This window comes from Ascidiella aspersa, chromosome 9, assembly GCF_963924565.1.
Source record: "Ascidiella aspersa chromosome 9, kaAscAspe10.2, whole genome shotgun sequence".
In the NCBI taxonomy this organism is placed as follows: Eukaryota; Metazoa; Chordata; class Ascidiacea; order Phlebobranchia; family Ascidiidae; genus Ascidiella; species Ascidiella aspersa.
Window position 1 is genome coordinate 5,794,390 of NC_139455.1, and position 14,392 is coordinate 5,808,781.

General features: G+C 36.2%; 1 protein-coding gene across 1 annotated transcript; it reads left to right on the forward strand.

Annotated features, from left to right (window-relative positions):
- The first annotated feature begins 4,700 nt into the window (after positions 1–4,700).
- Positions 4,701–14,034, forward strand: LOC146132055 (prothrombin-like). Its single transcript, XM_083397196.1, has 11 exons — positions 4,701–4,757; positions 5,455–5,599; positions 8,388–8,458; positions 8,797–8,950; positions 9,871–10,013; positions 11,236–11,353; positions 11,717–11,853; positions 12,529–12,742; positions 12,962–13,115; positions 13,377–13,512; positions 13,861–14,034. The coding sequence occupies exons 1-11, from the start codon at positions 4,701–4,703 to the stop codon at positions 14,032–14,034; spliced, it is 1,503 nt and encodes a 500-aa protein (XP_083253322.1).
- The last annotated feature ends 358 nt before the right edge of the window (positions 14,035–14,392 follow it).

The window sequence follows — 14,392 nt, forward strand, 5'->3', positions numbered from 1 at the left end:
TGGAAATTACCTTTTCTCTAACTTCCGTGCACAAAGTTTTGTTAGTGGGGATGGAAACTGAAGCTGTTTCTTTGTCAAATGGGTGTAGACTTGATGCAGAAAGCTTTTCCAATGATTTAAAGGTTACTTAACACTTTCAGAGACATCTTTTTACTTGCACTTTCACCTTACAAAGTCCTTAATTTTGGGGGTTGACTGAAATATTACATCAAGGAATTATATAAAATGCTAAAAACATTTTTATAATGAAAAACAAAAATATAAATTAATTTGGCCAGGCATGATAATATTTAATTAAATTCTGTAATACTAAACTTAAAGCAGCTTATAGATAATAAACAACTTAAGTTCAAAATTTTATTTAAAATCATGACTTGTATATGACCTTAATGGAAAATGTTAAGAATGCAAAAATGTTAAAAAGTAAGGTCAATTAAGGTAGTGAAATATGAAATTTAAATTTATTGGGCACTATTCGCTACAACTTCGCAACCTTATGCAGCAGCTATTTTTTATCAACTTGAGATCACTACAACACTTTTAGAGCTAATAATATTCATGAGTTTTTATTAGTTTGGTTGTATGCCTTTAGACCACCATGAACAGAAGGAAGTAACATATTTTCGGACCTTAAGATTTTTATGCCACAAATTTGAAATTTACACTAAAATGTGATTCAAAGAATGTGCAATGCACAGATATCTGACATACATCACCAACTTTCCAGATGTGCAGACATATTTTGGCAGAACTGAAGTTTGAAATCCTACTGCAATACAACCTTTTCTGAAGTGTGCAATTTAGTTATTGAGGTGTGCACACAAATTGCTTTAAAAATATTTGGTATGCATCTGCCACAGAATGCAAACTAGATGCAATATGCACCATAACAATAGCCAATTGTTAAAGTTAAATTTAACACCAAAATATTTATAATATTTGAAACATGTATACTACCTAGGACTTACTTTACATTATAATGGTGACCAAATTTTAGAAAATAAGTTGCAAAACAAAGGTCTTCTTATCTAATTTAATATTCCTTGGCATATATTTTGCTAACTAATCTTTGTATATGGCCGTATTAGTCTAATTCTAAATAGAGGAATCAGGTGGCACTGTATAAAGACAAATTGTATATCATTTTGACCTGATAAAGCACGGTTGTGCGAAAGCTTGTCGAGAATCAATTTGACCTGATGAAGCACGGTTGTGCGAAAGCTTGTCAAGAATAAATTTGACCTGATGAAGCACGGTTGTGCGAAAGCTTGTTGAGAATCAAATACAATTTGTCTTTATACAGTGCCACCTGATTCCTCTATTTGCTAACTAAGTTTATTATAATGAAGTAAATTAGCTACAACTAATATTTTCTAGCATTGTAAATGTAAATAATATTGTCTTTTAACTAATAAAACTTCGGAATGAAAGTCAATAGCCAGAAACAGCATTATTAGCTTTAGCAACAATAAAAGTATTGGCGCTGGACTGTTTGGGTGGGGGCCACTGTGGAAAGTATGACAAGTGCACCCAGAAAAAAATCTGAACTGCACCCTAAACGTGTAAAACGTTCGTGCACCCTATTATGTTTACAGTGCAATGTATGCAATACAGAGTGCATGAGAAAATCATAACGTGGAAGTCTGAAAATTTGAAAGCAGACCAGAGATGCACATTTTTCGTGCTGGTCTAAAGTCCTACCACAACGCACATTATTTTGGTTAGGGTTAAAAATAAATATAAGAATACTTGACCCACCCACATCCAAACACTAACTCTCGCCGCCTCTAACTCTAATATTGTGCGTTGATTTAATAATGTGGTAGGATTCTAGACCAGTGCCCTTTTTTAACTTTGTTGCACCTAGTCACCCGAATTTTTTCGGCATTGTACCCGCGTGTTCTGTTATACTTTCCAGGCTGGGGTAAGGGTGGTTCAAGTATTATTATTAATAGTATTGCTTAACCTATACCTAAACCGACACGCTAACCCGCACCCTAACCCAAATAATGTTCGCTAAGGTAGGCTTTAGCAACAATAAAAGCTTTTAACCTTCTATTTACTGGGTAAAATTATAAACATCGCATTAACTTGGTACAGTTATAAACATTTCTGCATTTCTAATATCCAAAACTGTACAAGATAAAAAATCTGTAGTCTGCATCGCTTGGCAACGTTTCGTTATGCATGATTAGTCTGCGCATTCGCTGTTCGCCTGTATCCTGTTCTTATACGGTCCGCTTAAAGCGTCTAATTTCTAACACATGTTCTAACACAGACGCTTCAAAGCCCCGAATTATCCTAATACGAACGCTACAAGCGTTGAAAACAAATCAAATCGGGTGGCCATATCGATGGTTTGAACAAATGGTTATTTACGTGATACCTCCCAATGTTTTTTGTGATATGTGGTCGGGCGTTAAAGTTTAATTTAAACTAATGAACGAAATGTTTTGGCTTGTCAAAACACTTTCATATTATCTATAAAACGGTTATTTGAGACCAAAAAATTTAAAAGTAGAAACTAAGACTGTTAAATTTGAAATCCGTAACAATCAAGATGACACTTCCTAAGGACGGATCCAGGGGCCACCAGGCCACCACCCCACACAAACTGTGCTTTAAATACGTGAAGCTTTAGCCACATGGATGAGATTCGCATATTGCCCGAAATAATGGAATTCACAGTCATAAATAGCATAAATTGATCCACTTCTTCTCATCAGGTTAAATGTACTAAAACAACCCTATAGGCTTAATCAGCACAGTGTAATTTTCGCGCTGTTCCATGCAAATTGGACGTTTTGTTAACACATCCCCTGATTGCAACTTTTGCGGTTTTGCTGGGTTAAAAATATTGTAAACCACGGTACACTTGCCATAGCTTTGTTGTAGGTCGTAACGAGGAGAATCAATACCGTGTATATTAACCACTCGACTATAGGAAATTTAACGAAAGCATTTGCAAAGAGGTACTGCCAAACACCTGCTTCAGCGATAAAAACGTCTGATTGTTGGTTTACTACTGTATAATCTGACAAATTAAGTCGCACCAATACCACCTTAGTATAGGACAAATACCGATACTATTACTTGACGTCTCCTATCCAGTGTTGCAATGACTTAAGTCAATGACTTTAGGTGAACTTAAGTCACTGTTTTTAAATGACTTGACTTGACTTAAGTCTTGTGGGCAAATGACTTGACTTGACCTAAGTGATTTGGACAAATGACTTGGGTTAAAATAAAGTGTTTTAATTAAGCAAATATTTATAAAACCGCGTTACTTATCCGAATCTTTGCACATAAAAGAATTTGCTTGTAATATGCTGCTTTTATGTTATTTTTTTACCTGAGTTGCTCATAATAATCGGAGGAGTTTGCCGGTTTTCATAATTTAAAGTTTAAAATTTTTTTGACAAGGGCTGAACTTGAAGTTGACTTGCTCTAATTAGGATTTGACTGGGACTTGACTTGGACTTCAGTTATTTTACGAATGAATTGACTGGGACTTAAGTCATTTCAAAATGACCTGTTTACAACACTGCTCCTATCCAATAATGTCGATCCCTACGTGACCTAACTCGATTTTGACCCACATAGAAAGGGCGTGCCTGGACCCTGGTTTGCCGTTGTACGGTTGGCGGTTGGGTGATAATTTCGGCGAAGGCCAAACCGTTCGCTTCGGCTGCAATAGAGGCTTTGTTATGGATGGGTCAGCAATCATCACATGTGTACAAAATCTCGAGTGGAGCAACGGAGGGGCGCCCAAGTACGTCGGCGAGTTTAAAATACTCGGTTGTTTAACTTAGTTCATATAGTTTTTACTTCGACATTGGGAGTTGTGATGTCCAAATTTTTAGCAACACATAGGCTCACAGGTAAGCAAACCTATAGGCTTATGATTTCGTCAGAAAATTCAGGATATTCACCACCGAACTGCACGAACTATGGTTTCAGTGTTATATTATACAAATGAAGGCACGGTAACGGTGCTAAAATTCGGCTACAGACAAATACAGCCCGTATCATAAGTATAAATTTTTTTATTTAAAATCACAGCAGCAAAATGTGTTAAGATCATACAGTGGAGAACACGTTGAGATTTTTGAAGATCACGGTACCTGAGATTTCTGAAGGACACGGTGCTGTTTCGAAATATGGTGTTGGTTTATAGTTTAAACATTTAAAGAGCAATAACAACTTAAAGATAACTACACTACACATAGCGAGTCATTATTATTACTGCAATTAAGTAGCATTAAATGTATCATATAAACAACAGATTACTGAAAGCATATATGAACATTGTTATTTCGTTCGCAACAGACATGTCGTTAGGCCATTTTTGATGATATTAAAATATTTTTATTTATTATTAATTTAATTGTATTCGAGTTCTAAGTGCAGTTTTTTAACTTGAAAAAGACAATTCCAAATGTCTAGGCACATTTCATGCTTGTTTATGTCGCTGAGTTTAACGCTTGTCACAGAAAATATTTGCAAACCAGGCGTTGAACGAAGTTATTGGAACATCAGTACGTTTCTTTTTAAGAAAAAATGGTGGCAACCATTGTATTTTTGTTCAAAGATGCCCGTTACATTAGGGTCACCTCCGATCCGAACAATATCATCAAGCCAATCAACCTGATTACCAAGAAGGTCTGGAGATTGCCTTTGTGATTGATTGCTCGAGAAACATGGGATTTTTGGAGTTCACCAACGCGATTCGCTTCGCCCAGAAACTTGTTGAAAGGGTGAGAGTCCGATTTTCTTTTATGCGCGACACGGCCATATTGAGTTATATGAATGTGTCTCGAAGCGAATGGATTGTTAATCCTCCCAACAACTTTTCGATAACCATGCAACGAGATTACAGTTTTCTGTAAGATGATGATCAAATAAAAAAATGCTAATCATTTTGGCTATGAAACATATTATTTGCTTGCGTAAGTTTCGATCAATTGTGTTCCCGGTCAATAAAAAAAATTACAACGATTAGATGTATTTTAAATTTAGATGAAACAACAGTTAAAAAATCACAAAACCCAAATTATGTTGCGAAAATCAAATGCGTTTAGCTTTAAGTTTGTCAAAGCAAAGTTTGGGAAAAGTTTCGATAGATGCCCCCTACCCCTGGATCCACCCGCAAAAGGACCACTCTCAGCAGCCATGTAAAGTGTATCGTGATCTTTTGTTTTTAATTTTATTATGATTGCGGGATTGCTTTGATGAAAAAGTATTACTAACGAAATGACTCGATATTTAGTCCAAATTACTTAACTTAGTTTTAAAACGTTTACGTATTTTGTGAATTAATATATATTTTTTCCTGTCATAATTGCTTGGACAGTACGTTTCAAAGGGCGTTTTAAAATAAAAGATATTCACATTCTGTACTTATTGGGAACATAATGCAAGTTCTCATAAGAGACAATAACCAATATTTTTTAGATGGAAATGTATTCAAATGCTGTAAGTTTTGGCATCATTGTCCTTGCAAGAAAAGCTCACACCGTTATTGATTTAACTGAAGAAATTTCCAACACTGACTACGTTGTTGAAAAACTCAACGAAGTAAAAACCAACTACACCAAAAGTAAAGTTTTGTATAAAGTTAAATTGAGCTTTGCATTGCTTAAAAATTTACAAAAAGAAAACAACAACATTGCCGTAAATTTGGTTGCTATGTTGTCCAAATAGTACATATTTCCATTCATCTAGTCTAGGAGCTTTTCAGCTGGTTTTACAACTCACTCCTTTACCAGTATTGCCATGCGTTTGGTGCAAACCCAAAGTAATATGACTTGGCTTGACACAAGTTTTTCATTAAACGACTTGACTTGGACTCAAGTCATTTAAACAAAATGACTTAGGATTGAGTAATTTTGGTGAATAAAATCATGTTCAATATAGCTTGCTTACCACAATTTTGCACACCTAAAACCGTGGGCTTGGGTTTATATTTTGTGATTATGTTCTTTTATTTGGGTGTTGAACTTGAATTTATATTTTTGGCACTTGTACGTAAACTTTTTTTCTCAGAACAGTTTAGTAGTTTCAATGGTTTAATTTCATATAGTTGACTTATGTGGTATTAACCACTTGGACTGCGACCTGACTTAGAAGCTACTAAATTGGAGTGATGTAACAAATTACTTTACTTGAATTTCTAAACGTACTTTTTGCAACAACGTTTGTCACAGGGAGATTATTTTCAAAAGTCAACTTGGGGAAGAATACTACCGAACCTCTGGTTTTGCTAGATGCCCAGCTCGCTGCCACCTTCTCGAGATACCCAGACAGAAAACGTCACGTATTTATTTGCACGTACGGAAGGTGTGCTTTTTCTGCCGTTTATTCACATGTAAATGTCATACACAGAAACCAGTGTTGTAATGACTTGACTTAACTTGACTTGTCTTTTGGTCAAAATGACTTGACTTACGTTGTTTGGACAAATCACTTGGGTTAAAATAAAGTTTTTTCATTAACCCCAGTGTTGCAAACAAGTCATTTGGAAATAACCAAGTCCAAGTCAAGCGAAAATAACAAGTCAAGTCCCAGTCAAGTCATTATGAGAACGCGTCAATTTCAAGTCATGTCATTGATATAAAAGTGAATTATTAAACTATTGAAATTGGTAAAATTGTTCGATCATAAGCAACAATTTAACTAAAAAACTAACATAAACGCAATATACAGCACTTAATGTGTTTAATGTGCAAAACTTAAAATAAATTTTAATGAAAAACACTTACTTTAATACCAAGTTATTTGACATAATGACTTAAGTCCAAGTCAAGTCATTTGTCCAAAAGACTTAAGTCAAGTCAAGTCATTTTGGTCAAAAGAAAACAGTGACTTAAGTGCACTTAAGTCAAGTCAATGACTTAAGTCATTACAACACTGATTAAGCCTATTTATTAAATTGGGATATTTATTTTAAAATTTACACATAAAACAATTTGATTGCTGTACGTTGCGTTTACGATATCTTTTACTTGAGTTATTGCTCATAATCGGACGAGTTTATCAGTTAACGTTTTATTTGTATGACAATTAAGAACTTGACTTGACTTGCTCTAATTGAATTACTTGACTGGGACTTGAGTTGGGCAACCGATGACTTTGACTGGGACTTGACTTGTTAGTTATTCGAAAAGAGTGCCTGAGATGAAAGGGCAGTCATTAAGAGAATATATTAAAACAAATTTTAAAACTTATCTAAAGGCCCCGATACTTTAGTACTCATTTGTTGTCTTATGCGCCCACAGAACGTGCTAACAGGCTTACCGTACTTTGTTTTGGTAATAACTATTATATAATCGAATTATTGGGTTTCATTTTGTTTCAAGACAACCAATATACAAAATTAAGATCGCAACCATCTAGGCTGTCGCCCAACTGTCCTCGCTAGCCCAAGTGTTAAGGACTGATAAAAAACTTTGCGCTAAGACTTTTATCGTGCAAGTTAACAAAATTGCTTCACAATTTTAAACCACGATTGCTTATTTCCAATTTTTGAAAAATACTTATATTTCTTATGGAAAAAATCGTGGCTATGTGACTTGGATTTGCAGAGTCACAAAGTGTTGCCTCGCTCGTTGAAAAAAAAAACAACATTAAAATGTCTTAATGGTCCCTTCCGTCTTAGCCCAGTAACGCGTCTAATTTAAGCACAGTGGTTTGGACCGTCTAAGCCAGGGGTTCTTAAACTGGGGTCCATGGACCCCCTGGGGAACTAGTTTTAGGGGGTCAATGAAGGCCTAGTTAAAAAACTAGTGTATACTTAAGGTAATTATTTTTTTAAATAAAACACTTTAATTGAAAATTGAACGGTTTTGGACTGAATGTATAGTTGACTCCATTTAACTTTCAAAATTTTCGGACCGAAATAACAGAGTCATGACGTCTATTTGTTTTGTGACGTCATTTTGTGGCATTTCTTGTCTATCGGGGTCCATGCAAAGCAAAAAAAAATATTAGGGGTCGGCGGTAAAAAAAGTTTAAGAACCCCTGGTCTAAGCAAACTTACCGTTTTTTCCTGGAAAGAAACAAACAGTTTCTAGGACCATCTAGAAGAAAAAATGCGTTTTTAACAACCTGTCACCTTAGATTATAGAGCTTAGTAAGATAAAATATATGCGAAATTACATTTAGCGCAAAAAAGTTTTGCGGTTCTTGAACCTTGACAAAAAATACGTCCCATGTTACACACGTCGCATTTCAACACACATACATCATCGCATATCAACGTTAAAACAAAATACCACAACGCATATCCACGTTAAAAAAATTACCAACTGTGGAATAACACTCTGCGTACTTTCTTGTGCTTAGACCCAAATTACTTTTCCTTTTATAGCAACGCGTTTGATTTGTAGGTCGCGACAACGAAGGCAGCCCTGAGCCAACCAAACAACGTTTGGAACTCATCTATGGAGACAACTTACAGGTAAGATCTTGCAAATGTGACTTAAGAACGCTATTTGTTGTGTCAGTATTACCCCGTGGGACGTTTTATGCAGTTTGAAAGCTTTGTTGATTTATTTGAGGATTCACAGTAGTAGAGCTTTTCAGTTTCCTTAATTAAGGCGGTATTGCAATCAGTTCGTTTATAAAGTTGCTTTTATATGCAGCGTTGGGGATCCAATATGAACCTTAAAAGTACACTACATTTTGCTTTGAAGAACCCTTTGTCATGTTTTGTGATCTATGTTTTAAATTTCAGATTAATGTCTTCGGAGACTTTATTTAAAAAGAACTGAAAACCTCTATTAGTGTTCAAATTAGTTTTACAGCGTTAGTTCTTGCAAGAACTGCAGCTGGCCATCAAAGCAAAATCTTGGGCTTACAAAGTTGGCCAGCAAGCCTGCCAACTACATTCACCTGGAGAGCTACTATCTACTATACAAAAGCTTGGATAAGGTCTTCAATTCCACGTTTGGTGAGTGTATAGAAAGGTCAAGATTTTGTTACCTTGTTTTTGAAAACAAACGAGGAAACGGTAAAATAAATGTATCGTTTGTTTAGGCGTTTCACTTCAAAACAACATTTTCACGACCGGCTTTTTCAGCACGTGCTTAATATATCTTTCGGTATAGCATTTGTCACACTTAGTCACATAGAGAGCCGACTCCCATTTATGAGTTTTTTCAATTTCCATTCTATCTAATACTATATACACAATTAAAGAACAGCATTCTTTAAGATTTACTGCAACAGCTTTGGGTGAATCATAATTTTTGTGAATGGTGTCCAAGAAGATCAGCGCTTTTCCTACAGCTCTTCATCTAAGGTTTTAGTTTGCCACGTAAAAGCTATGTAGCAGCTTGTCTATTCTTATTTGTTTGGGTATACATTCCCAGTGAAAAAAACGTTTCTAAACTTTGTTCTAAGCCTCCCTTTACAACAGTGGTTCCCACCCTGGGGGTCGCAAGAGGTATGGGAGATCGTCGTGTGCTATTTGCCATACGCATAATTGACAAAAAACAAACAATATAAACAAAAGATAGCAGTAGAGTAGCAAGAACAACCGCTAGTTTAACAATTGTGCAAATTTCGTTTGTTTCAGTAAACGTGTCGTGTTTATGTCGTCACCATTGCAGTTTTATGACGTCACCATGGCACAACTCAATTCAACTAATTTTGAAGCAATCTATCAAGAAATGTGAACTTTTTTTCGAATTGTACAAGATTGTATTGTGGTCTATGTGTAATACACATAAAATAGGAGGCTGTATAGGTTTTTCAAAACTAAAAAGGGAGTCGCGAAACAAAGTCGCTTGTGCGCCGTTATCTGCTCAATGGGCCGTGTTGGTTTGGGTGAACTACGCCTAAATGAGTTTTTCACCCGTATTGTTGCAGACTACAGCGAATGCGGAATTGCCGGCGACAATGAGAGCATACTTAAAGTAAAAAGTGGTGGAAGGGTGATTGCTGGCAAAGCAGCCGAGAGGGCTTGGCCTTGGCAGGCGATTATATTCCGAAGGATTGGAACTCTTCATCGAGTAAGCTCGGCATAACTTTACAGAATCAAATAATTGTTTTTGAAGTGTCTGTCAATCTTTTAGTCTGTTAATACATATGCTGTTGCTGCCAGGCATAATATACTAAAACGAAGTGTTACGCCCACCTTTTGTTCCTGCTTAACGGCTTGTTTCTGACCTTGTGTACGCACACAACTAATATAGAACTTTTTTTGAACGCCAACGCTGACTCTTTCTTAAGCAATTGCTGCTAGCGCGAACGCTAGCTTGCTTGCTCCTAAAAAAAGTGACCAAACCACACCACAACTTAACCAAAAGAGACTGCTCTTGTTCTCTCAAACGGTTTGTTTCGCAAACAACGAAATGTCATTATTTTCTCCAACGTTTCGGCAACCTGCACAAGATGAATCAGTGAATGCAACAACACCATTCTCAACAACACGCATAGTAAAATATAATTTTGTTTGTCGTTTAAAACACACGCCTTTAGGTTTGCGGGACGTGCGCCTGTGTGACTTTTTTTGCAGGTTATGAATATATTTTCTGAGGTGAAAGAGATTTACGTACACTGTACAGGTACCGCTATGCAACTTGCCTATTCACTTCTAAACGCTAAGTCGCTTTAATGCTTTCGTTGTTTGTATAAATATCAATGCAAAGGAATTGTTCGGTCGAAACATATTCAAAAATATGGGACATATACTTTCTACCATTTTTATTTTATTTTCGGCAATGTAATAAATACTTGCAAGAAATTTAAAAAGAATGCCGGTATACGCAAAAAAAATCGTACTCGCTTCGCTCGCAATGTGCACCTTGACTTAGAAAGGTTAAGAAACACTGAACTAGATTAACTATTAAAGTCATCGCGTTTTCTCAAAGTAGTTTTATGTTTTATTACACTTTTCTTTAGTAAAATGGATGACGACGTGTAGCTTTTAAACCAAACAAACGCCTTTTTTCGCGCTTTGCCGCCAACACTTTCCTACCTCCTTAAATGTAATTAAACAAGTTTTTAAGTGCAATAAAAGATCCGAGGCCCGCCTGATTCACAGTGGTTCTAACATTTTAATCACACAATTCTTAGTTAACTTTTTGTGCGGCCCGCAGAGACCTTTCTGAGTTTGGTTTTGGCCCGCGACTAAAAAAATGTTGCCGACCCCTGGTATAGAACAATAAAAGTTGCATAATCAGTACATCAGTTACTCATTTCGAACCTAACAGCTAGCTGTGTGACGTACAGAGTATGAAACACGGCCTTTTGGGCGGAGGATCTCTCATCAATGACAAGTGGGTTTTAACAGCTGCGCACGTGGCTGAGGCAATCTATGGTCGATACGGCTACTTTGCGGTGGGTCTTGGTAAGTGGTCGACCAGGGGCTTGTTAACATAAGAAATATTTGATAGTTGCTATGTATCACGATTGTACGTGTAATAATACAACTTCGTCAACGGAGTTTTTTCTTACCTATACTAAGCGTTAATCCAGTGTTTCTCAACCTTTTTTTCCAAAACTAAAGTATAAAGCAAGGCTTTGGCGACCCAATTTCTTTACTGATCTTCTTGTAAGCGAACAAAGATAGAACATTGGGATAAATAAGTTCAATTCAAAGTTACCGGCAATTTTCGACTTATAGGTTCAGAAACACTTGTGATAAGCCTTTTGCATTAATTGTTGATTCACAAATGCAATCTTTAAATAAACGTTTTTGTTAATATGTTAGGGGTTTTCGAGTTGCCGGCCAAAAAGTGGAAGAAGAGTGAAATCAACACAAAGGCAGAGAGGTTCTTTCAGCCGTGCAACATCATTCAACATAACGATTATAACAACGCGTACCATTATGACTTCGACGTGGCACTTGTGAGTAAATACAGTATTATGATAAAACTAACATAGCCTAAAGCCCTAAATGGTTATTTCATCACATTCGTAAAGCTGATGACCGTTTAATGTGGTAACTATAGACAATTTATTTATAATACCGTTATAATATCCATTGATGAACGGCAAAATTCGTTTGGTTGAGATGCAAGGGTCCATAAACTTCATATGTTTTCTCTCTAAAGAAATATCTGTCTGCCACATCAACACCGAGCAGTCAGACTTGGACAACTAGATTTATTTTAGCTTTTTAAATTAGATTAGAATTAAAATTACAACATTTCATTTTTTTCAAGTTAAATTAGAATTAGAATTTTAGATTATTTTGAGTTTTATCAAAATAGGTTAGAATAATAGAATTACCGAATTATAAAAAACGAATTTGAACTGAAATTTACATCTGATTATTTACATCAATTTGAAATCCTTTGATTTGACTAAGAGAATAAAAATGCCGTTGGACAAAGTAGCACATTTGGTAAAATCTGAATTAGATTAGAACTAAAATTAAAGCGCATCATCAATTCACAAATTAGGTTTGTTAGCCGTATTTTACTCTAATCCATTGAATTAAAAAACTAAAATTATCTAGTTGACCAAGTCTGCCAGCAGTTATTTGCCTTTCACTCGGATTCTAATGCTTCTTTTCTGTAGATTCGGATCGGTAAGGAGCTGGTGTTAAACCAGCGGCGTGAACTTGTGCCCTCTGACGACGGCTTTAACGGTCGCGTGCCGCTATCCCCTTACGTCAGGCCTGTGTGCTTGCCTTGCAGTGGCGGCTGTTTGAATCGAGCAGAAATGCTGAATACAAACGGCCAACAATTGATTTCCGACGATGATTCTCCTGAAGTTTTGTGCCAAAAAGAAGGTGAAAACGATTGGATTCAAACCAAGAACCGAAATTTATTTTTTTAAATCTTTCGGGGCCGCAAAATATGTATATTATTTTCAATCTTTAAATTTTTGACCAAATGTTTTAATTGAATCCCGAGTAAAATTCGTTTTTCAAATGTTGTTTTATACATTCAATCTTGAATGCTGAAATGTTATCTAAGAAGGGACAAACTTTTGACTATTGTATTTTTAGTAAACTGGTTGTTAAATGATCAAAATGATAGAACAACGATCATTGCAACTGGTTTTGGCCACATCGAAGTTGTCGTAGGCTATGCCTTTCCCCGAAAAATACTAGCTTCGAATAAACTCCAACAAGTTGAACAAAGGTTGCTCAGCAGACAAGAGTAAGTATCCCTCATGTCACGAAATATATACATGAATTTCATTTTAAGTTTAACAACCATAAAAAAATCACAATCGAGTCAAATTGAGAAAATGTGAATAAATCTTGCCGCTCTAAATCAAGCATCAAGCATCATTTTCTGAAAAATGGTTACTTAAATGGTCCGAAAACACAAAGATGTCTACAATGATATTTTCGCAATGGTTAAAGACTTTGGAAGCTCAGGCGACACACATCAACATAACCTACATAACAATTTCAGTTGCAGGGCCAGCGTACGAAGGATGGATGATATAAATAAACGATTCACCGAACAAATGATATGCGCCACCTTTAAAGGAGCCAATAAAACAGCGGATACTTGTGCAGGAGACAGCGGTGGACCATTGGTCCGAAAGGTAGGCCTGTCGTTTTTACAACAATACATTTACGTTCGCACATTTGTGCGGAATATATTATCTCATCACATGCAGAGGTTTGTATTAATGTAGCAGATGGTGAGATTTCATCTTATGACCTTAACGATGCGCTTTCTGTGGCAAATAACCTCTAAGGTTAAGCAAACTCGGCTTTGCTACAACGCCGGACAAGTGAAAGAATTGTTGCCAAAAAAAATATTTTAGAGGTATTTTTTGTAGCAGTAATATACAAGACCCTTTCTACTCGGAACAAAATCGCTTCATACCTTGTGGTAAGACTGGGCCGTTATGCTGTACGTCCTTGCTGTAACACACTCTACGTGGCAGGTCGTCAACTCGCAAACCGGAGAAACGTGCTGGATGCAGATTGGGATCGTGAGCTGGGGCTACGGATGCGGGTACGTACGCGACGGAGAGCGTTTTCCTGGCTACTACGTAAACGTACCGAGATTGGCAAGTTGGATCAACGACACGATGAACGCGAACGATGTGTGCGAATAGTTATAGCCTTCTATCACATGCTATCTTAACCCAAGAATAAAAACAGTTTTCGGCCAAGAAAACTTTATTATGCAGAATTGATGTGTGTTAGCCCTACAATTGATCAGCTGCTAAGGTTTGAACAAGCTGTAATACCTTTTTTTAAGTCCCTTATATATATATGCGCGAATAGAAAAGCGTAACTATACAAAGAAAAGAGAATGCGAATATTCCATTGATTTTATGTTGGTATACTCGTAAACTTTCTCACTAGACAGTGCTGTAAGTCCCAGTCAAATCATTTGTAAAATAGCTGAAGTTCAATTTTTTTATATAGTAATGATAAGTCAAGTCCCAGTCAAAGTCACCAGTCGCCTAA

Excerpts from the sequence above, each read along its gene's own strand:
- LOC146132055 (XM_083397196.1), top strand. The coding sequence starts at position 4,701 with ATGGGATTTTTGGAGTTCACCAACGCGATTCGCTTCGCCCAGAAACTT. Across the intron at positions 8,951-9,870 it reads GGTCTTCAATTCCACGTTTG|ACTACAGCGAATGCGGAATT; the intron begins GTGAGTGTATAG and ends GTATTGTTGCAG. Across the intron at positions 11,854-12,528 it reads ATGACTTCGACGTGGCACTT|ATTCGGATCGGTAAGGAGCT; the intron begins GTGAGTAAATAC and ends TCTTTTCTGTAG.